Source organism: Mus caroli, unplaced genomic scaffold, assembly GCF_978045245.1.
Source record: "Mus caroli unplaced genomic scaffold, Mus_caroli_1 scaffold_20, whole genome shotgun sequence".
Lineage (NCBI taxonomy): Eukaryota > Metazoa > Chordata > Mammalia > Rodentia > Muridae > Mus > Mus caroli.
Genome location: NW_028227275.1, coordinates 18,369,935 through 18,394,120, shown reverse-complemented (window position 1 = coordinate 18,394,120; position 24,186 = coordinate 18,369,935). Strand labels below are relative to the sequence as shown.

The window sequence follows — 24,186 nt, the reverse complement described above, 5'->3', positions numbered from 1 at the left end:
GGTATCCAGACATGCAAAAAACCATAATGTAGAATGTACCCTTAGAATTCTGATATGAATCACAAACTAGCTTTGACTTCAGCAATCATTTTCTTGGACTTAAAATCCTTCATTAACTTTAAAGGCATGAGTTTGAAAAATAATATACTAAAATGTATTAGTATTTTATAATACGAATGCATACCATTTAAGCTCTGAACACTTAGTGTTTAAGACTGTCTTTGATTACAACCTGTTGAATCCCATACATTACAATGTGGGGAGCTTTGGCAGGAAACTGACATTGGCCAAAGACAAGGAAATGGGGTTCAGGCAGGAATCTCACATAAGGCCATGACAAAGAAGTAAGCTCAGGCAGAAATCTAATTTTAGGCTAAACCAGGGAAGTAAGTCAGGCAGGAATCTTAATTTTAGGGTGGAACAAAAGAAGTAGGCTTCAGGCAAGAATCTGATTTTGGGCTTGGACAAGGAGGTAGGCTCAGATATTATGGCCATCCTGACAAGCCCTTAGAAACAGCCAATCACAGGAGTGATCATGGACTGCTTATAGCCTTGCTTGTTCCTTGACTATCTGTGTTTATTGTACTGTTTGTCCTTATTGCTTGCTTGTAGTTAAAATGGTTTAAAAGTGGATTGGAAAAAAAATAAACCTGCCTTCAGTCTTAGAATTGACTTTGGTATTGTCTGCAGTATTGTCTAATTGTCTCTTTCTTTTCGATCCTCACTCCTGCGCTGGAGAACTTATTGACTGACTGAGTGGGCTTGGTCATTACAACAATAACTGGTTTAGAAAGACATGGTGTAAAAGTGGCATGAACATCAGGGAGTAACCAACTACTGTCTCATATTTTCACAAGATAAGACAGCCCATACTTGGCACAATTATCAGACTAAGAACTACCTAGAGTTAGCTCATAGGCCTCAGGGAAATGTTATTACTATTAGGCTGCTAAATGGACACAGTATTAAACTATTGCCAAATGATATCATTATACCTATGGATCAATATATTCCTCAACCCATATTTCATTAACACAGTGACCCACACTGACAGAGACACAGAGACAAGAGACTGTAGAATGCTCTAGAAGGAGCATATATACCACATCTCCCCTTTCCCAAGGCTCAGGGATCACTGTGGAAGGGTAGAGGGGAACGAATCAAAGGCCAAAGGTGGTAGACAACCACACGGAATCATCCTATAGACTGCTATACATATGAACTAACAGTGTGTGCAAGAGTCTGTATGAGACCTGTGCAAGCCCAAGTCAGACAATTTCTCAGCAAGGAAATAGAACTTACATAACAAGCTTCTACCCCTAGTTGTGGGGCTATTGGCAACTGTTAACTTCTAGGAAAGAGAGACAGATTTCTCTGTGAATGTGGCCCTTAGCGATTTTGACAGTGCCCCAGCAGAAGAACATACATCGTAGAATATTTGAGCACCACTAAGTGGTCTTGGTGGGTTTAGAAAAACAGGAAACTAAGTTGGATGGACAGGAAAGGTGGGTGGACTTGAGAGGGGTTGTGGGAAGAGTGGCTATGATTAAAACACATTGGACTGAACTCTCAAAGAACTAATTTTTTAAAAAGTGTGTGTTTGATCATAGAAGTTAAAATTAACTAGGCAAATAAAGGTTAAATACACCTTTGAGATGATCATCTCAGAAATGAAAATCTGAATTGTTGGGGAGTTATTAAGATTGTATAATAAACTACAGAAATAGGTGAAATTGTCTAGGGAGAATATTTTTAAAAAATAGAGTAGAAAGAGGATTTCATTTTAAAACTATTGAGGCATTTTTCAAATGCTTTAATTTACCACTTCAACTTTTATTAACCACCTGCTAAATCTAAGCAGACTAGGGGCAGGTGGACCACAACTGATTTCCACTGTAGTCACTTCAGGAGAATAGCAGTAAGTAAACAAACAAGTAAGAATACTTTTGGTGATAATAAGAGCCAAGAAGAAAGCGCTGGGCAGGAGCTTGTCAGGAGGAAGGAGCTTTAGACAGTGCTCACGGAAGAACCTTCCGTAAGGTGGCATCTGAATTAAGAGGGAGCTAGGTCCTTAATGTTTCCAAAGAAAAAGTACAGAAACACAATGTAAGGTGAAACAGGACCATCGCTTGTAGCACCAGAGGAAGGCCATCTGGATTACAGTAAATAGAGTCGGAAGACGGAGCAAATGAGGTCAGAGAAGAAAGGCGCGTGCTTTCATTCTGAGTGGGGCTGAGGCTATTGGAGGGATTTAAGCAGGAGAGAGAGAGGTCTGATCTGACTTATGCCAGATTACTGTAGCTGCTATGAGGTCATACATATGTCTTAAAAGGATTGTGAAACCGGTAACATGATATACAAATTAAAGGTCCTGCTATTTCTATGACCACTTTGAGCTTCAACGTCCTTATACATAGATAGGATAATAAATACCCAAAAGGACTGGGCTACAGATCCCAGCTATGTGATAAAGAATAAATAACACGAGGCCAACGACAGGATAATCCTGAGCTAGTGGAAAGGGATGCAGACCCGGCAGGTGAGCACTGATTTATGGGAGCTCTTTAAGGTGGTGAATGAATTCAGAGGACTGGTCTAGATAGTCCTCAGTCTGGCAGTAGGGCTCTGACCCATCATGATGCTACCAGGAAGCCTTGAACTACGATCTGTTTGCAGTCAGGAAATCCACTCATCTTTTCTTTTTAATATTTATTATTTTTTATTATTTTTAAAGTGTGTATGTGTGTGTGTGTTGTGCATGCAAGCGGTGCAGCTGCCTGTGGATGCCTCTGGCCTTTGATCTTCCTGGAGTTTTAGGCAGTTGGTAAGCTCCTCAGTGTGGTTGCTGGGAACTGAACTTGGGTACTCTGGTCCAAGAGTAGTACTTGTTTGGTCTTAATTGCTTAGCCATCTCTCCATCACATCCCTCAGTCTTATTTGCTTAAGTGTTTTTTTCCTAGCACAATGCTTGGCACAAAAGTGGGGCTTCACTGAAAATAGAGCTCTAGTCACACAAAGGAGCTGATGCAACACCGGATCTGCCCCTGCTCGAGCTCACAGTAAACCCCATGTTTGAAGGAAACTAGATGACGTAAAGGGGGATTAAACTGGCCAAAGAATGGAACGGCATGTGCTGCTTGCAAACACAAATTTAGAGATTAGGAAGAACAGAAACATATAATGAAAACTTGCCAGGACACAAAGACCCGGGCCAGAACACTGCCTATGCATTTGCTGAGCTTTGGTGTAGCAAGTCTTGACTCCTGAGAGGAAAAGAGAAATCCTGATTCTTTCTACATGTGACATATATGAAACCCAACAAGCTCACAAGTCTTAAAAGCAAATTTTCATCCAACGTGATTTGAATGTCTAAGAATTTTATGAAGAATTCTAACAAGATTCTGAAATTGAAAATCTGACAATCATGTCCGGGTACTTTTTGAGCAAGTTTGCTCTCAACACTTAGGTGGAAGGTGAAGGTGTTGTGTTGAACTTTGAGGTGTTAGAGTCCAAAGCTTACCTCTTTTATTTTTATATATTTTTATTTTTTATTTATTTATTTTTTAGTTTTTTGGTTTTTTTCGAGACAGGGTTTCTCTGTGTAGCCCTGGCTGTCCTGGAACTCACTTTGTAGACCAGGCTGGCCTCAAACTCAGAGATCCACCTGCCTCTGCTTTCCAAGTGTTGGGATTAAAGGCATGCGCCACCACCGCCCAGCAGCTTATCTCTTTTAAATGAAGATATGACTCCAGAAAATGTTTGGAGTTACAAAAACTATGTATATTGGACCCTACAAAGTCCACTGGTACAAAACAAAACAAAACAAAACAAACAAACAAACAAAAACCCCCAAAACCTGTTCATCTGAGTTCTCTTCTGACTGCAGGGAGAGTTGAAAGGAAGTAATTTGTGAATTGTTGGTTTGGGAGCTGAGGAGGAAAAGCACATGCTCAGCTTGCATGAAGCCCTGGGCTCACCCTCAGCTAGCTCTTCCCCAGCCTTCTGACTGGTGAGTTAGCATTCAGGAGCTATGGACTCTGGAGACACGGCCCTGCATTTCAATTCTGGCCTTATTGTGTATTCACTGTGTGTCCTTGAGTATTGTAAATTACTTCTTTGTGTTCTAGTGTGGAATAAAATATCTTCCTCAGTGTATTTTATGATTTAACTAACATTTGTTAAAGAACTTAGAAACAGTCCCTGCTATATAGCAAGCACTTAAGCCCAATATTTTCTGGATTTCTCTCCTTGTCCAAGGGACCTGAGTCTGTGTTTGAAAAGTTTTTCAGCCCTGGTTGCTCTTACTTTAGATATGTCACTTGGGTTAATGGATAATATCCCAGATACATGTTAAGCACTAAGAAAGAGCAGTTTAGAATTTAAAATACACCTGGATCATAAACATAAGCATAATTAGCATAATGAACATAATTAGCATATAGGCACTTATTCTCAACACAGGCATCCTGCTACCCACATGAACAAAACATAAAATGAGAGGTAAACCTGATACAAATGGAAGCAGTTACACCAGGAGGGGGTATTCCTAAAGCACAGTAGAAAGTTTAAGGAGTCAACACAAACTGAGCAAATGCCCTCTAAGCCTTGTCTGCTGAGGACATGGTAGGAAATTTGATGAACTGGGAGTCTTCCTAGAACGGAGAAGGTCAGCATGGTGAAGTGTGGTGGAGGTATAGATGCTGATGCTGGGTGCTGGATGAGCCTGGGGAGAAAAGCAGCTTGGGCTGAAGAGAAGAAAAGCCAAGCAAACAAAAAAGAAAAGAAAAAACGAAACAGAAAGAGTAGATGGAACCAGCTGCAAAATTCTCTCAGAAAGTGAAACTCTAAGAAACCAAGGGCTAGAGTTCAACACTGTGGTTTTCTGAGTAAATATGATTCTCCCTGTGCTGGAAGAGAGAAAAGGAGAGGGCTCTGGAAAGGGAAAGGGCTCCTGGTGAGAAACGATGTGCCAGTGAAGGTTGTGCGAAGGATACACTGGGGAGGAGGAGAGAATGGGCTGAGGGACCCGAGTGGCTAGAGGAGGAAGCTGGCTGCTTAGCTCCTTCCAGCTGTTTGGTTCCCAGATAGACTTCAGCCTTGTGGCCCATGTGGTCAAGAGAGCTTTGAGGCACCCAAAGAAAATTTCATTAAGTGTCCATTGGCTGCTCACAATTCCCTACTTTCTTCTAGAGGCGGAGAGTTATGAGGGGTAAACCTTTTCAGATTCCTTCTCTCACACGTCAGAGGCAAGAACTGAGTGAAAGTGTTTGGTGTGTTTGGGGAGATTCTCTGAGGCAGGAAGATGGAGTAGAAGAGATGTGGTGTGGAGAGGGAGAGAGAAAGGGAGAGCACACTTAGGGAAAATGTTTTTGATTTTTCTTTTTAAAAAGTAAAATAGGAACATAACCATTTATGGGGTGCATTTTTTTCAAACCTTGTCTTTCTCTTCCTGTAGTTCCTTGATAATCTGTCTCTAAAGCTGGAATCTAAGTCTGAGAAGACTTGTGAAGACCTGGCTTCAGGCACTAGCTGTGCAAGAGATGGTAGCATTGTTGCAACAGACATGTTGTTTATGGTTATCCAAAGCAACACCTTCCTTAATGAGAAAGGAAGCAATAAAACAGGAACAGTGGACAGGCCAGCTGGGCTAATCAGCCCTGGCAGGAGGCCCGTCCTCCCAAAGAAGCTGGAGCCCATTAATTCCAGGATCTCATGCATTTGGGAGTCAACCTTCCCCAGAACTTCAGAAGAGCAGATGCTCTCTAAGTAACCAAACAAGTCTCCTACATAGTTGGCCACAAAGGATTCCTTTTAGGAAGTCTCTTCTTCTTGCTTTTTTCTAACACAAGCTAATATTCTTTACATATTGTGTGTGTATGTGTGCTCGGTGTGCACGTGGAGGTCAGAGGACTATTTGAGGGAGTCAGTTCTCTCCTTCCCACCATGTGGGTTCTAGGGAGCTGAACTCAGATTGTCAGTTTTGATGGCAAGCACCTTTACCCACGGTGGCATCTCGCTGGTCCCCAGGAAGCCACTTAAGCCTTACCTATATCTCTTCCTTGAGCATCAGCAGTCTCTACTCCGCTTGTATTTTTGAGTGGTCAAGGTGAATTCTCAATATTGTTTCTCTTTTGTTTTTGGAGGGAAATAACCTTGATTCGGTTTTTCCTTCCTCTCTTCCTTCCTGAGATTTGACCTCATAATTTCTTTCTTGGTCTCCCTGTCTTTCTCTTTCTTTTCTAGACCATCCTTCATCCTGCTGCCTTTGTTAGCTGTGGAACCCCTGCCCAGTTTTAGAACCTTCATTGGTTTCTTGTTGCATTGTTAGCTGTAGGGAGCAACTGTTTTCCTTTCTTTCCTGTTTGTTCACTGAGGGTCTGTTTGATTGCCAGAGAGATGAACAGCAAGTAACTTGTATTTGATGTTACTGAACTCAGTGACCACTGAGCACCAGTGAGAACACTGATGGCTTTATTAAGGTGGTATTTGCTACTTTATTGAAGCAGAGTTTAGTCGCCCATCCTCCAGTCCTTTCCCTTAAGGCCTATGCAGGATCACCTTACTACTTTAAAGGGTGTCTGATATTTTGGTTGTTTACTTGCTTCCATCTGCCCTCTTCCCATTGCCTTTGTTAGTTTTCTCAAGAATTATTTCAAACATTATTTTCTCTAGCGAATATTCCTCAACTCTTCAGAAAGTTTTCTTCATTTGTCCAAGCTCCAAAGTTCTTTGACATTATCGATGATCTTATCTTACAGCACATAAATGTAACTTTGTATTTTCTCTTTTTTTTCATGCCCCATGAACTTCCTGACAGTGACTTTATTAAAGATATTTATTAGATATTCGGTCAGCAAATGAGGATGTTTCATTGATGTAAAGGCAACTAAGGAGCTCCAGCTAGCAAGGACAAGCACCGTGGGCTCGCGGTTCCAGTTAGGGCCCTGTTATATTCTAACTCAACTCTACTGCTTGATGTTTGGGAAAATGAGGTAGCTTAAGTTCTACGAGCTCCAAGTAAATGAGCCTGTGTGATCCACTTGGCTCTGTCCGTACAAATGGGAAAGCATGACCTAAGAGAACCTAGCTTTTGCCCTTCATACAAGGCACCAGAGGTTATCGTAGGAGGAGCTAGCCTGAAAGAGCCTGACCAGAAGAAAGCCAAGGTTTTCATTCTTGCCATTATATGATTTTTAGACAGGGATATTTATAGACTACACCATCAACTTCACAGCAGCTAGGAGCAAAGGGGTAAACTGCAGGCAAGTTTTAATTGATAATGCTTGTGAAAAACACTCTGATTTTAAAAGTACAAAATTATGAAAATATATAATTATCTTACAAAATCTATTATCCTTTGTTTACAAATGCCATTCATACATTCTAATTCTGTTGTAACTTGCTCAAGGTCATAGAGCTTGCCTAAGTAGCAAAATGAAAATTCAAACTCAGACTCACTTCCCTGCAAAACCCATGCTCGGCCACTGCACTGTCTGTATTTGGCATCTAGTAATGATTTATTTCATAACCTATGTAAAATTTCTTTCTAGCCACCCAAGATTAGAAGTGCTTTCAAAGAAGAATAGTCGTGTTCTTGGTGAGGGGACACCAGTGTGACCCCACAACTAGTTGGTGATCTGGGGTGACTGCCCTGAAGGTAAGGTTGGATGAGAGCTTTAAAACTTTCATGGTGTTCGACAAGTGATGGTCACTAGACAAGGCCTTTCTGTATTAGGCGCTTATGCCTTCTGCTACATACCCATTGTTGACAGAAGACAGGGAAAGGAGTGGCGAGGCAGAAGAATTTACCACCTGTGGGTGGCTTTGGAAACAGTTCTGTGTACAGATGGCCATTTGGAGCAAAAGAGGTCATTAGTGGGAGGGGCACCTGGAGGAGACCTTACAGCATTTCAGCATGGCAGGAAGAGGCTTGGCTCTAGTGCTTGTCCTAAACAAAAGTAACATTACCACCATTACCAAGGTTGGTGGAGTCTGTTATTTGAGTGGACAAAGCATCCAGGAGCCTGAAATATTGGTTAGTCAGAGAAAAGGCTGGGAAAAGGAAGGCTTGGGTAAGCATCCAGTAACTGGCTTCACTATCATTCAGTCTTCACTATCACTTATCATTGTGTTGGGTTTCTGGAATGTTCTTCCTTGTTTTCTTTGTATGCTCAAAATGGCTGACTGTGTGTGTTGATCTTTTTAAGAGAAAGAAAGCAGAGCCACTCTGTAAAGTTTAGAGATACTAACCTGTGAACCCCTTAGTTGCTCTGTTTTCTTTCTCTTCAAAAGGTCCCCATTGTATAAGACTTATGCTCCATAAAATTTGGATCGCCCATGGATATTATCCCAAGTCATTAATGCAGTATTTGTGGTCCTCAGTGTATTCTCCCTTTGGTCTGCTTTCTTGGCTTGTTTTCCTGCTCCTCTCCACTGATATCTACACTTTGACACTAATATCTTAGTGTGTAGTCCAACCAGAGTAGTTGACATTTTGCCAGGTTAACATTTCACATCATATTTCTAAAGTAAAATAAAATAAAACAAAATATTATTTTCTAAAATGGAGTATCTGGCATTTACAAACAGACTGCAACATTATTTGGGGTCAAAAAGAACTGTCCCTCACCTCTACCCACATGGAGGAAGCTCTTCGGTTATGCCTGTATATAGACACAATTCACAGGGGTCTCTACATTCGTTTCTGTCATGTCAGACCACCCTGTGATGTCAGGCACAGACTAAACTTTTGGTATGAACAGCACACATACAACTGTGAAGGAGCTAAGACCTTACTACTTGGTCATGTATCCCACGTACTTTGTGTTTCCTTCCTTTCAATAGATATTGAGTATCTGCCAAGTGATACACTCTGGGTCAGTGAAGAAGGGATTCAGTACTGCTAAAGGAGCGAATGATTTCATAAACATTGTGGTTTGTTGTTCTTCTTCTTTGTTTGTTTGTTTGTGATGATATTTGTTTGGTCTCAAACCTGGGGCAAAAGCTGAGGTGTTCATTAATATATCAAGGTGGACCTGGTTCCCAGGTTCTCCCAGCATCCCTCAATCTCTACCTGACACAGCTAGTGGCTGGCAGACACTTGCCCCAGGTGCCCTTCTCTATATAACTCAGCCATTTTGGTAACCTGCCCTTTTCATCTATTTGTCACCCTCCTGGCTTCTTGGTTTGGCTCTCCTGTCGTATTTCTCCTCACATGGGCCAGCTCAGTCTGGTCCTGTCCACTCAGGATTCTTTCCGACGTCTCTGCCTCTGGCTATGCTCTCCTTTTTGTTTACAATAGACTTCCTGCTCCACCACGTGGGAGCAGTCGTGTACAGTCCCCTGCCCAGTCCTCTGGTGTGCTGAAACACAGGACAGTCATGTCCTTCCTTTTGACTTTTATGCTTTTGCTCAATAAGTACCATTCTTAATCTATTGATATTTATATTTTCTACTTTCTCTCCCTAAAGAAGAATAACATTATTATTTCCTTATTTAATCATGCTTCTAGTTATTTTGTCATTCCCCAAATTAACTATTTTTTGATATGTTAAAAAGCTCATGTAAGTGGACAGACTGACAAACCAGAAGGTTCACTGAGAACCAAAGTTTCTTCCTCATATGTTTATTAATTTACCGGGATTATATTTCTACCCTACTTCCATAGCCTAACGTCTAAGATATATTAAAAGCAGCATAACATCATTGTATTTATTGAGACTTCAAAAGAGTGGACCATTATTCAATAACATAAGCAATAGGTGAATAAAGGATGTTAAGTGTGGCATTCATTGCTGCCTACATATCTCCCAAAACCTTCCGTAAACCTATGCGGCCCAAACCAAGCATTTCCAGTCTTTATTGCCTCTGAGAGTGCTACATGCCTTATTAGACTTAACCCTCTGATGTTGGTTATGTCGCACAATCATCACGGCTTCCTTGTCTTCTAGTTACATCCCCCTCTTCTTTGACAACTGCCTCCAGAAAACAGCCCTGGTGAACAAGTGGACCTGCTAGACTCCTCAGGCTACATGCAAATCCACCATTCTTCTTCCTTGAGGAAAACGCTCACAAATTTTCCTCTCCTAGGTAGCAGTAACTTATAGGAAAGACACTGTGAGAATGGGGAGGGAGGGGGAGGAGACAGAGCAAGCGAGCGAGCGAGCGAGCGAGAGAGAGAGAGAGAGAGAGAGAGAGAGAGAGAGAGAGAGAGACAGAGGAGAGAGACACACAGAGAATGCAGCAGGTGGCTTTTTACAGATACCTATGCTTCATGTGATGTTTGGCATTTTTATCTGAATTACTTAATAAAAATGAGAGAAGTCTTTTTAAGGACCACACTAACCATTCTCTTACCCTCACACATCTACCAATGGCCCCTAATAGTAGCCTAAGAAAACCTGCATCAGAGGGACCCTTTCCTTTAGGTGCTACTTGCTCTGGAAGACTTCCCATGGCTTCTCCCCCTTTATATTATAAGGTGGGTAAATGCCACGTGGGTTCCCATTACACGCTATTGGAACCATTACTGCATGTTATTACCAACATGCTTCATTGACTGCTTTGCATAGAGGACTGACATCACGTTAGCTTTGCTTACTATTGTGTTCTCAGAAGTCTGGAAAGTACTACAAATGGCCAGTTGATAAATGAATGGAGAAAGTATAGAGAGGAAGGAGGAAGGAATTAACTTTTCAAATACCCAGGAAGCCAACTGTAGTTTACTTAATATTCAAAGTGCAATCATATGGACAGTACTTTTGGAAATGCTTTCCTCCTGACTGGGATTTCACCAACTCCTTCCTGTGCTTATTGAATTGCTGAAAATAATATAAAAAGTGTTATTTCCTCCTCTGATTCCTCTAGGAGATGAAGACACAAATCACAGAGTCCAAATGACTTGAGCCAAAGTGGTTCTTCTTGGTTCTTATGTCACTGTTTTGGAGTCAGCCCAGCTCTCCACACTATACCATCTGCGCTGTGTCCTAAATGTCTCTCATGTTTCCCATTTGACCTGTCTCTGCATTGTGAGATTCTCAACTCTTCCCTCTGACTCATCTCCCAGTACTGAGATGATTATCCTTGTTCTAATGGAAAGGGGTACATGGCTCATTCAAAGGTGGGGGTGTCCAGACATTTCACTGATTTCCAAAAGTATCATATAGATTTTCATCTAGCACGATAATTCACTGACTGCTGAGAAAACAGACTTCTTCTCTAAATGGCAGTCCAAATTTGGAAACCACAGCTGCTTTTAGCAATTGAGTCATTGCCTTTCAGGTGCCAAAAATATCACCTATTATATTCTCCAGGGTTCAAAGTAAGAGGAACAAGAAAAAAGGCAAAGAACGAATGAAGAATAAAGGTAGTATGGAACATTTCTAGTCACAAAAATTCTTAAAGTAACTGTAATAACTAACAATATAACAGTAATAGTGACTGGTGCTCATATGAATTAATACAACATCTGTGTGTAGCCATCTTAATTTCCTTAAAGAGAGGAGAATGTACAATTTTTAGCATCTTCACTTTATAGGTAAAAAAATAAAGTCTTAGATATTCTGGTTCTCAGCCCCACCTAAGGTGAAAGCTGACAGCTGTTCTCACCAACACTAGCAGAGTGAAAATGCTTCTGACAATCCTGCGTGACAATTCTGATGCACCCAGCCATAAACTCCTCCAGCTAACAGCTTCAGTTACCATGGAGCAGGCAAACCATCCTGGCTGCGTTCTGTGCAAATTCCAACTTATATGTCCCATCACTTAATAAATGCTGCTTTGGAGAGATTGGTTGCACAGTCACAGAGAACCGGGAACAAGGACCATGAACTGAGAGGATTGCTGGGCATGTTATGTTTGTGATGGCCAAAAGGTCTGATCCAGGAGGCTCTTACTTATAGGTCATCTCTCTTGTGGTTTCCAAGGTTCCTTCCTGAAGTGGGAGACCACTTTAAGGGCATCAGGCACATTTTAAAAGGTTTGAATCTCAACTTTCCCCTTTCCTCATATTTCTGGGACCCTATATAAAACAAGAAGTAAACTTTGCTCCTTCTTTAGCTTTTGGAAGTTCTGTGATGGTCAAGTACTATGCAGTGGTAGAGGGCAAGAGGGAGAGAGAATTCCTTCACCCTTCTTTTACCTTCGACTCACCTGCTATACTTAAGTAATAAGATGCATACAGTTAGGACTGTCTCTCTTGGCACAATACTACAAATAATAATTTTTTAATCAGGTTCAAAGCTAGAAAAGCCCAAAACAAAGGGACTTGAGGATTTTTCATATTGTTGCAATAAAAGCACTTAGAAGGCACTCTGAAGCACAAATATCTACATATTTATAGAGTGAGAGAATAACTTAAAAGTAAATGAGTAAAAGAAAAGTCCTTCTAGGGAGCAACCCTTTAATTAGCATAGTGAGTCTAGAAGAATTGCAGTACTCCATAGGGTGATTTCTGTTTGGTTTTGAGGCAGGGTCTCATCAGCCAAGTCTGGCTTCCAGCTCACGCTCCTCTTGCCTCAGCCTCCCAGGGGCTAGGCTGGAGGCATGCAGCACCACGGCAGCATTAGGTGATAGTCTTCTGCACAGGCAACACGTTTCAACCTATCCAGATAGTAAAACTCAGACTGAATTCCCTGAGGCCACATTTTATCCTATTTTGTGTCTCTAGGATCTGGCACTTTGCCTGGTGCCAGTAACACTTCCCCCTAATGGTTGTCGAACAGACTGGCAGAAATATTTCAGATCATTTAGATCTTCTTGCCTAATAGAGAGAAAGGTTCTGGCCAGTGTACCTGGTCCCAAAGTGATTACACTCGGATGCAGAAATCCAGAAGTTTTGAGTATTCTCAGGCTCTAACACTCTCCAAGAATGCCTGAACTCGGAAGGTGTGTGGTGTTTGGATATGACATTAGGGCGAGAGGATAAGGATGCTCAGACCTCCTCTTTCGTTCTCAATGGTGCTTCTCTATGATGGCTTCAAAGAGAAGTTTCTTTCAGAGGTAGTTTTGAACATGAACCATTCATTCATTCATCATTCATTCATTCATATGATTTAGTTTCCTCTTTTTTTTTTACAAAATTCAGCCATTGCATGGATATGGATCAAAGTCATTTGCTCTCAAAACCAGAGCGTCAATGAACGTGAGCGATGAGGATCTCCTTAACCAGCCCCCACGTAAGTCCCCAGGAAAAGAAAACAAGCTAACTTGTCATTTCTTCACCAAACTACTTAGAATTAACTGCTAAAATATTTTTTTAGTAAAATAAAGAAACCCTCTAAATAAAAATAAGAGTTTTACTTGATTTTACATGTAGGGCAAAGTTGGAAGTATGAAGAGAAAAAAATCTGTTTTTTGAAACAAACCTTTAATATGATTCCCATGTGGAGTTTTTATTCTTTGAATTGTACTTTTTGTTTTAAATAATTTATAATAATTGTACATATTTATAGGATACTGTGTACTATTTCAGTTGTATAATGAAGATTTTCATGTCCTCATTATTTCTTTACATTTAGAGCCTCTGAACTCTCTTCTAGTTACTGATAAACTATCTTACTATGAACAGTTACTTTATCCTGCTGGAGATATGAACATATTTCCACCACCTCACTGTGTTATTATGGTACCTGTTATCCAAATTTGCTATTTTCCCCCTCTCTCCTCTTCTAGTGTCTGCTATTTTCTAGTTTGCGTGAATGATTTTTACCTCTTGCATAGGGAACACACAGTATTTGTCTTCTCAGTCTGGCTTATTCTAGTCAACATAATGACCCCCAGCTCCAATCATTTTTCTGAGAATGACAGGATTTCATTCTCTGATGCACAATGAATGTTATACTGTTTCTGTATATGTCCATTGATAGATATCTTGGTTGATTCTGAACCTCAGTTATTTTCAACAACACTGTAGGAGGCATGGGAGTGCAAGTAGCTCTTTGATATGATAACTGTTTCCTTTGGATGCCTGGGCCATGTACAGCTCTATTTCTGGGTTTTGAAACACTTCTGAGCTATTCCCCATGATTACACTACTTCTATTCCCATCAACAGTGTGCAAGAGCTACACACAACTTGACATCATCAGTTAGAACAGCTCTAGATCTTGATGTGACAAACACAAATCCTTCTAACTGTGAAAACATGATCCACAATCATCACTGAAAGTGGGTGATGCTGGTCACGCCCAGCGGGACACTTTTCCTACCCTGGTTCTCACAGCACTAAATTCCAGCTGAGACTCTGTGACCTTCTCCTTGTTTTTGTTCCAAACACACCAGCTCACAGGTAATTTTACTCACTTTCTGAATTTTCCTAATCTGGTCAGAGAGTGTATCTAACAGACGAGTTTTCAGGAAGTCCATCACCTTGACCACCCGGCCATCAATGTAGCAACTGGAATAGAAATAAAATAAAGAGTCAGATACAATCTTGAACAGGGGACTAGAAGTATACTTCTCTTAGCACAAGTCTCTGTTCCTTGAGGGAAGGTTGGCCCTGAGCTTCATCCCTGATAGTTTTGACTCTTGATACTTGCAAAGCACATAATATACTTTGTATCTTCTCATTTCCATTTGTCAGCTGTTGTGACGTTTTTCAGACTTGCTTAGGTAAAATCCCATATCTTGCTTTCTGGGAAATGACAGAAAATCCATAATCTAAACTGGTCAATAGAGAAAAACGTCCTTTTTCCTTGGTAAAGGGCCTTAGCTTTCAATCTCATGGCTGCCTCTATATTTACCTTAAAGCAATATAAGCATGGGAGAGTTTCCAAGGAATACCCAAACAGTTGCTAGGTCTCCACTTTAAATAAGAAAAGAGATTCTCCAACATTCTGATGCAGTGCAGTAAGAGTCTCAAGTGTTTCCAGAAAGTTTGCTTTCCTGGTAACTCACTATAGCTGAGTTCCCCTCCATCACTGGGATGAATGAATGAGTGAATGCAGGAACACTGAAACCCACAGATTAGCCCAAAGCGCTCTCTGAACTAAATGGCTGTGGCTCCTTTGATTTGCTTTCAGTCTGGTTTTCATTAGAAGCTTAAGGGAATCATCAAGTTGCACTGACACTATGTTGTGAACATTTGGCGAAAACAGGCCCATCCCATTTTATGTGGCCCTCCTTCCTGAGCAGACACTGGCTTCAGGTTAGGTGTCCTTCAGAACCTCGAACCTACCCTTGCCTTCCACTGCAAAATCTGAACTAAATAAATTTTTAAATGCTTACGATTCTCAGATGCCTAGCCTAATCTACTAAAAGCTTATTGGTTAATAACTAATGATAGATTTTCTTTCATTTGAAATAAAATATCTACCAATTAGAACATACAGACCTATATGAAAATTCTTAATGTTAAACCTCCATGCCAACACATGCCGTGTTGGATGCTCGGGTTTAAAATCCTTCATTATAAACAGGTGCTCTGATAGAAGTAAGGGAAGGGGGCAGGTCTTACTCAGCCTCCTGTTGGCATCTCTCACCACCGTAAGACATTTCCAAAGAACCCAATGTTTAAATATGTTAAAAAGGATGTGCTTTTAGAGACATCTGAGTATAGATTCATGATTTGGTGTTGGCTACTGATATAATCTGAGATGTTTTCCTAATCTATACAGACCTCAGTTTTAGCATATTTAATTTTTATCATCCATCTATCCATCTACCTATCCATCCATCCATCCATCTACCAATCATCTATCTACTAACCTACCTGCCCATCTATCATTATCTAGCTTTTGTTTGCATGTTTGTTTTTGAGACAAAGGCTCATTTTGTAGTATAGGCTAGCCTGGAACTCACTATGTAGCTCAGGCCATTCTTTTCCCCTTTTCTTTTATTCCTTTTTTTCAAGTTACATAGACCTTAGCATTAAAAGCCATAGTTCAATATGTTTCACTACTTACTACCCAGGTGATATCAGATCCCTACCCTGTTTTCCAAGTTGGCATAAAAATGAATGGGTTTAATTATACTATGTTCATACACACATATTGTTGGGAAATCCTGCTATTTAAGGTCACCGTCTACCATGTCCTGATAGCTGCTCTGAGCTCTGTGCAAGACGGAAGACTCCCTTTCCCAGCAGGCTTCCTCTTCTCTGCCTGGCCGACCCCTACATCCTCTACATGAACAAAGTCACATAGTCCTTGACAAATCTACAAGTTCAACTTCCTCTCTCCACGTAAGAATCCACTCAGCAAGCACTGGGACTCCTGGAATGTCTCTCGATGCAAATGAGGCATTTCCAGTATGTTAACTCCAGCCAATGACTTACCTTCACCCTGAAAACTCCTTCCCACTCTCCAAGGCTCGTATATAGATAGCCCTTGTCAACCCTGAATAAAATGTGTATGCCCAAGCTGTATCACTGAAGATCATCTAAGAGAGCTGTTTCATTGAGTGTTGTCTAAAAAAATCTGCAACACTAAAATCCTCAGAGATGGCCTTCTCTTCCCCTGTCCCACTCACTGTCAGGCCCCACCCACTGCAGACTCTGCTTCGTCCTTCCATCCCCATGTGCAATGACACCTGGACACAGAACCACAATATACTTGGATTTCTCTTTCAAGAAGATGGGTGTAAAAATTCATGCCTGGCGCCAGCAAGATGGCTCAGTGGGTCAAAGGTATTATGCACAAAAATCCAAAGATCTGAATCTGACCTATGGAACCTACCTCTGACTTCCACATGTGTGTGTCCTCCCTCCCACTCTTCTCTCTCCCTCTCTCTCCCTCCATCTCTGTGAGTATCCGAGTCTGTCTGTCTTTCTATCTCATACACACAATCATGCAACATAAATACAAATGTAAATAGTAAAAATTCAAGCTTGTAATATTTTTATGAGGTTGCTACAGTGAACAAATAAAGAAAAATACTGGCCACAGAGCCTGTCTAGCACATAAAAGGTATCCAATAACCAAATACACTCTGTCAGGTTACTTAAAGGCCCAAGGTAGCAGAAACTTAACTGAAAGGCTGTGGTTTGGGGTCGCAGGGGGAGCCTCTCTCCAAAAGAGAACACACCCACCACCCTGAGGTTTGAAGGAGGCTCACAGCAGTTAAGACAGACTCTGGGTGCCCTGCAGTGGGGCAGAAGGACATGAGCTGCACAGTACTGTTTGCTCAGACTGAGGTTCTAGTTTCTGGACCCAGAAGTCTTCCTTCACTCAGCAGAGGAAGGACTCCAATAGAAACTCTAACTCAAGCCTTTTACAGCCACTATTGACCCCATTTTTAACCTAACAAGCTGGATTTAGTTATTCTCGGGGTTTTCCTTGGCTATTCCTGAATACTGAGTTGGAGCAGGAAGAGCCACAAGCAGAGAAACTGGGGTACAAAGTTACCTTGATGGATGGTGCGGGTTAAGAAGTGATCTGGCTCACAAGGGAAGAGAGAAGTGCGAGGGACAGGCTGAGTTGAAGCACTTGTCCTTAGAGGTGACACCAAGGCATGGACTGAAGGCTGAGCATGAGCCCAAGAGAGGCTGTGTTGGAGAACATTATGCTGAGGAACTTTAGGCATTAGAGTTGGGCCACAGCTTGCCAAGGGCGAGGGAGGATTCAGTTTGATAGACCAAACCTGCAGAATGTCAAGACGGAACTCTATACCAGCTACTCAGGGGCAGGAAAATGGAGATGGGCAGTGCTGACTCGGGGCTCTTCTTCAGCTTCTGAGTCCTGGCTGAAGCAATGGTTATAGATGAAGTTGCTGAGCAAGTAAGAGAAGGTCACAGAGCCGCCAGACACCCTTTAAAGTGCTTCTCAAATATGGCTCTGGGCATTGTCTGTACCTTTGACCCAACAAAGGGGCCCTGTCCCTGCCCTAAACAAAACAGTATCTTTCTAACAACTCCAGTCTGAGTCTAATTTTAGTTAGACTGAGAATTTCAGCAATTTTCACTTGCAACTTCAATTCATTTTTGTATTGAACTATTAAATAGGAACTGTGGTCACTGAAATTTGGGATGTTACTGAAGAGACTAAAAGGGGATCCGTTAACAAGAGAGTATGAGCTGGATAAAGCCAGTTCATTTAGACAGGAACTCACTCTAATCAAGTTTAGCTTGGAACAATTGACTATGCATCACAAGTTGGCTTCAACTCACAAATAGGCCTCCTACCTCAGCCTATTAGAGAAAGCTCTGCTTACAGAGAGGGCTTTGGTTCCAATATTACCGTGGTTCCATAGTGCCATAATTATGGGCCCAATATAACACACAGATACAGGTATAAAGAAAGTGAGGCAGTCTGTGCCCTCCATTTAGTGATAATAAATTGCTTACTTAATTATTCATTTACTTATTACATATATAACTACAGGCCAACTCCGATGATACTCATTGCGAACAAATACCAGTAAAAGAAAGCCAGGCTAAGTTGCTACTAATTTTTCCAGTGATTTGGGGGCAAATTTCTTCTTTGCTGTCCTTTGTCCTCGGAAGATAATGGTGATTCTTAGCTTCCCACCAGTTTCTACAAGAGATAGTTAGTTTAGTAATGGCTGCAGAGGATTCTGAGACAGATAAATAAAACAGAAAGAAACTGGTAGTGTGAAAGCAAAGAAATTCTTCAGTTAGAGAAACTCTGGGAAGCTTTATCTAATCCCAACAGTGTGATTTTAGAACCCCCTAAACATTGTTAAGTAAATCTTAGCTCTCCTCTGAGCTCTTATAAACCCTAACTTTGCTAAGGTCACACAAAGAAATGAACTCAGTTGATGGGTGACACCAGGAAGGAAATGTTGAAATAACCTTTTCATAACTACTGTAACATTTGAAACATTTGGGCTTGATCAGTAGTCTGTCTTGCTTGATGGCAGCTACTGTCACTCTAGAGTGGCCAACCACACCAAGCACGGCAGGAAGGCTGAGTAATCAAAGCAGAAGTATCCTTTCATTAATTTATTCACCAATGTTCTTGTGCATTTATAAAATTTAAGATTTTATTTGCTATATGATATACTTCATTTTATTTTTTAAAGCATTGCCTTGTTCTTATTAAAAGAGAAATAAATGCAGATTAAAAAATAAGCACAAACAAAATAGAAGAATAAAATGAGCACTCACTTAAAAGGACACTTAGAATCACTGCTCACATTGTGATGAATATACTTCCAGAATTTCTCATAGTCAGTGTGCCGGAAATTTTTTACACTATACTAAAGTAAAATCTATTCTAGATCCTGTTGTACTAACATTTACATTTAGGTTTGTCCCAACGAAGACACCCAAGTCATCTCACAGACATAGTGGTCAAAGCATCCCATTGTGATTTTTACTCTATCTTGACCATGTATGAATGCCCTGTCATCCAGCTGCAGCTCCAGTCTTTCCACCTATCTCCTTCCGGAAGCCTCAAGATTCAGGAGTTTAGGATTGTGCGACAATTAGCTACTTATGCCCATTAGCTTCTTAAAACTTTTAATGAGGAGAGTTTGTTGGCCCCAGGGGCAGCTGGTTTTGTTTACCTGGCCCTTTACTTTAAGAGGAAAAGCCTTTGCCCCTTATTATCTGACCCCTTCTTTTATTTCAGGTAATTGCATTAGGGCTGGCTTCCCAATGCTCAGGAATTTCCGGAGCTTCCCCCCCCCACCCCCCCCACCCCCCCCCCCCCGCTGGATGCTTTCAAAAAGGAGGGGCAGTCTACTCAGAATTTAACACCCAGCCAGCTAACTGAGCAGGTAATTCCATAAAACTGAAGCTTTCCCCTCCAAAGGGGATTGAGGAGGGGGGGGGGCGCTTAAAAAAAATCATTAAAACAACCCTGTCGACTTGTAAAACCTAGCCTGACACCTTGAAGGCAAACAGCGGAGAAAGCTGATTGGGGACTCCATGGAGCTGTATAACCGAGCTTGCCCCTGCTCCGAGGGCCTCACTCCGGCTCCTGCTGGGCTGCTGCTCTTTGCGCTTGCTCTAGGGTTTGCTTCTGAGGCAGGGACATTCTTCATCTTCCCTGCAGTGCGTGGAACTTCCTATCTTGTGTTTAAAATTACTTAGGGCAGGAAAGCTTGAATGAAGTGAATACTACTGCAAAGAAAGATTCTAGGCAATCTAAATGCTTTTTAAAGCATTCTTAAACTTGTTTGAGTAATTCCATGCATGAGTTACCCAACAGACTAAAATATTACAGTTAATTTGAAAGAGTTTGTACTATGAAAAAAACATAGCAAATTGGTATATGCAAGATTGGGGGTTATGGACCTCGCTCGAGCACACAAAGGATACACGAAGATATACTCAACAAAATGAGTGACTGACTGTATGATTTAACCCATGGTGAGCCAAGGATGTGGATCTGAACTACCATGTCTCAAGCTAAGCTCCATACTCCTCATCTGTCCCTCTCAGTTAACTCCTTGCAGATTTTGGATCCTAAGTCTGAAGTGTAGTATTTCCCCCATGTATCCAGAATTGTCTGTGGAGGGACACTATCTTGGCAGAGGCTCAAACAGCTGGACCTTGATCCCAGCACTGCTGGGGAGAGTTTGCAGGAAGCTGGGAAAGGGAAGGGTGGGAAAATCCTGCATACTTCAGCCACCGGAGTGGGCTCTGAAGAGGCCTCTAGGGATTCACAGAGTTACAGCAGGCAATGGCACTGAGCTTGGGGACAGGAATGCATCCAGGTGTTTTATGTCTGAAAACTGATTGTGGGGCCATCTTTGCAATGAGATCAAATGTACAAAATACAAAATTAGGCTCAAAAGTAAATATTTATACAGAATGACAAAATAAATTACAAGCTCCTAGAAACTTGAAAATCTTTCTTCTTTCTGTCTCTGCCCCCACTTCTTCCCCCATTTCCTCCAGTTCTCATTCTCCTGCTCTTTAGGAAATTAAACAAAAGTGTATAAATGTATAAATAGAAACACTTCCTGATGGCACCCTTTAGACCATCTAACAATGCTCAATAACACCTAGCAATCAAACCAAACAAAACCAAACAAAAAAAAACCCCAAAAACCCCAACCAACCCAAAACCCCAAGGAAACAAACAAACAAACAAACAAAAAACAATTCCAGAAAGGACCAGAAGTTATTATCATTACCTTTTTGGTAAACTTAACAGTAGGGCATCAATAGGAGAAATGGCAGAGCTAAAATGTCAGAACTTACCACCCACACAGTATATTTAAAAAGTCTCTTTATTCTTGAAATTGTGATATATGTATACAATGGAATGTAATCATTTCCTTGTGCTGGGTCCTGCATGTTATAATACCAACCTGCTAGCTAATAGTGGTGCAGCGGTTACAGATGTAATTAATTGATCTCTGGTTGAAGAAGACAGTGTCTACCATGGAACTTGAAAAGAAATTGGAGAAGACACTAGAAGATGGATAGAACTTTCATGTTCATGGATTGGAATAATTAATGTTTTGTTTTTTATTTTTTTAATGGATATAACACCAAAACTGGTCTATAGATACAATGCAATTTTAATCCCCATTAAAATTTCAATGACATTCTTCACACTAAAAAACAAAATTTTACAGAAAGCCACAAGATCTTGAATAGGTAAAAATAATTCTAAGCAAAAAGAATAATGTCAAAGCTATCAGAATATCTGAACTCAAATTACACTTTAGAAGCATAGTGATAGACAATATGGTTCTGGAGCAAACACAGACATGCAGACAAATGAAAAAGCACACAGAAGACCTAACAGTAAACACATACAGTTATAGACACATACATTTTGACAAAGATGCCAAAATATACATTAGAAAAAAAGACAACCTCCTCAACAAAAACTGGATATTTACTTGCAGAAGAATAAAATTAGAAACTTATCACTCACTCTGAGCAAAATATCAATTCAAAGTGGATCAAGAACTTTAATATAAATGTAAAAAGGCTAGACAAGTGTAAGAAAAATACTTTAAGATGAAAGCATGTGCTAGAACTTTCAGAAAAGGAAGTGACTCTAGGCACTAACTAGTCAGATTACATAAAAGTAAAAAGAGTCTTCACAATAAAGGAAATAATTGCCAGAGTAAGTGGAGAGGGGTTTAATCTGCTGAGTGCAAAGACCAACATGAGGCTGAGATAGAAACCACTGCTAAGCAACTTTGCAAGCCTGAGGGCCTGAATTTGAATCCCCAGCACCTCACAACCAGGCTGGGTGTAGTAGTATATGCCTGTAATATCAGGCTGTGGAGGAAGTAACAGGAAGGCCCCTGAGGTGTGCTGTAAGTGTGTCCTGGTGATTTGGTAAGCTCCTGGGTCAGGGAGAAATCTTGTCTCCAAAGATAAAGTGGTGAGAGACTGAGGAACATGCTACACCTGGCCCCACAGACATGGGCACACAGCACACACAGACTAAATAAACAATAACTACAAAAACTAAACATGACCTTCCCCCTGAAAACACCTCCAGTCAATAGACTGAAGAATTGAGTTGCAATTCTTGAATCAAGAAATGACCAATAAATATCTTTAAAAGTTCTCTTAGCCATTAAGAAAAGCCAATAAAAATTGCTTTGAGATTCTATACCACCATAGTAGGAATGGCTAACACCAAGGAAACAAAGGACAAAGCAGGCTGAGGAGGATGAAGGGAAAGAGGAATCTATTTGTTGTTGAGAAGTGTAATTGTGTGCAGTCACTACTGAAACCACTTCAGAGGGTCTTCCAAGAATTAAAAGGAGAACAGGCGCATGACTCAGCTTCCCGGCTCCTAGGCGTCCAGTGGGAAGACCCTGAGTTCTGCCATGCCTGAGTTCAGACACTTTGTGTTTACTGCTGTACTATTTATAATAGCCAAGAAATAGAGCCAGCTTAGATGAATGGAGCAAAAATACACAGAATATATATATACAGTAGAATTTTATTCAGTTATAAAGAAAATGAAACCATGATATTTACCAGTGAGCAAAAAAAGCCAGACTCATAAAGATAAATACTGCATGTTTTCCTTTCTACAGGGTTCCTAGATCTTAATTTGTATGCATTTGTAATTATGTGTGTGTGTATGTGTGTGTCATGCAAATAGAAAGACAGACATGAGAAGAGATGAGAAAAAGGAGATCTTGTTGGAGGGAAGGGGGAAGGGAGTACAGGTAATCTGAGGTCAGAGGTCGCAGGAAGCGACCCAACAGGAGGACATTCAGACTGAACACAGGAGGGCAGCTGGGAAGCCAGTGCGAAGTAGGCAGTATGGAAATGCCATACTGAAACCCATTACTTTGTATGCCAACTTAAAAAAATAAAAACAAACCACAAAACAAAGTGAGCATATATGCAACCTCTCCATAATCATGTGCTGTCACATAAATTAAAGTTATGTGACTTACATGATTTTTCAAGCATGCAAGCAATACTATATGGTTTATGGCTTCTCATGTACATAGTAAAAAATATTGCAGTGTGTGCTAGGAGCATGCTATTAGAAATTATTCAGTTGTATGTCTGGGAAAATAATTTGGCTAAGCTGGGAACCAAGTGTGCTTCACGTTTATATTTAAATGTTCTGTTTCACATGGAATATCACAAGGGGAACAAAAATAGCATGAAGCTTATTGTAAATGGTGGATATGTATAAAATATATATCTAATTCTGCTTCCAGTTTTTATATTTTATTTTATTAAGGCTCCTGTAACAGTATTTATGTAGTAAAATTATCCTTTCTGCTCAGGAAGAGCGTCAATAATGAATTCTCTTTGAGACAATGTACATGCAAGAACTTTTTAAAATAGCAAAAAATAAGCAAAAACATGCTGGCCAAAAATAGGTAGAAACTATTTGGGGAAAAAAGGTCCATGTATAAAGGTTGAAAGGCGGATGGACAACACATGCCAAGAGTGTTCGTGTTGTCCTCTGTGGGAGGCCGCATGGGACTGGACCTCACGGAGCTGATGAAGCTAAGAGCAGGAACATCAGTTTTCATTCAGTTAAAATGTAGCAGGATCATTACTGAGGCTACTCTGCTTTCCTGCTATTGATTTCTTCTCAGTTAGCAGGTGGGGCCTTGGGTAACTGAATGAAGACAGGCCAGGCTGTGCCGGGCAAGCATAGGGCAGTTTGGTGGGTGGGAGGATAGTCATGGCTTTGAGTAGGAAGGGAGCAATCCTGGAGGGGCTCTTGACAGTTTCTCATTGCACATTGACTCTCTGAGTTTAATGACAGGAAGGGGATAAAGCCGATACCTGGTATTTCTTTTCACACTTGTGTTTTTTCTATCTTAGAACTGG

At 40.9% G+C, this 24,186-nt stretch overlaps 1 protein-coding gene across 3 annotated transcripts in view; it reads right to left on the bottom strand.

Moving 5' to 3' along the window:
* Window positions 1-24,186, bottom strand: part of Hpse2 (heparanase 2 (inactive)) — a 602,344-nt gene that overhangs the window by 137,870 nt on the left and 440,288 nt on the right. For all 3 annotated transcript variants that reach the window (XM_021151789.2, XM_021151790.2, XM_085833912.1), the window contains one exon: window positions 14,301-14,394. In XM_021151789.2, coding sequence (XP_021007448.1) covers window positions 14,301-14,394 — 94 coding nt within the window. The remainder of the gene's footprint in view (window positions 1-14,300; window positions 14,395-24,186) is intronic.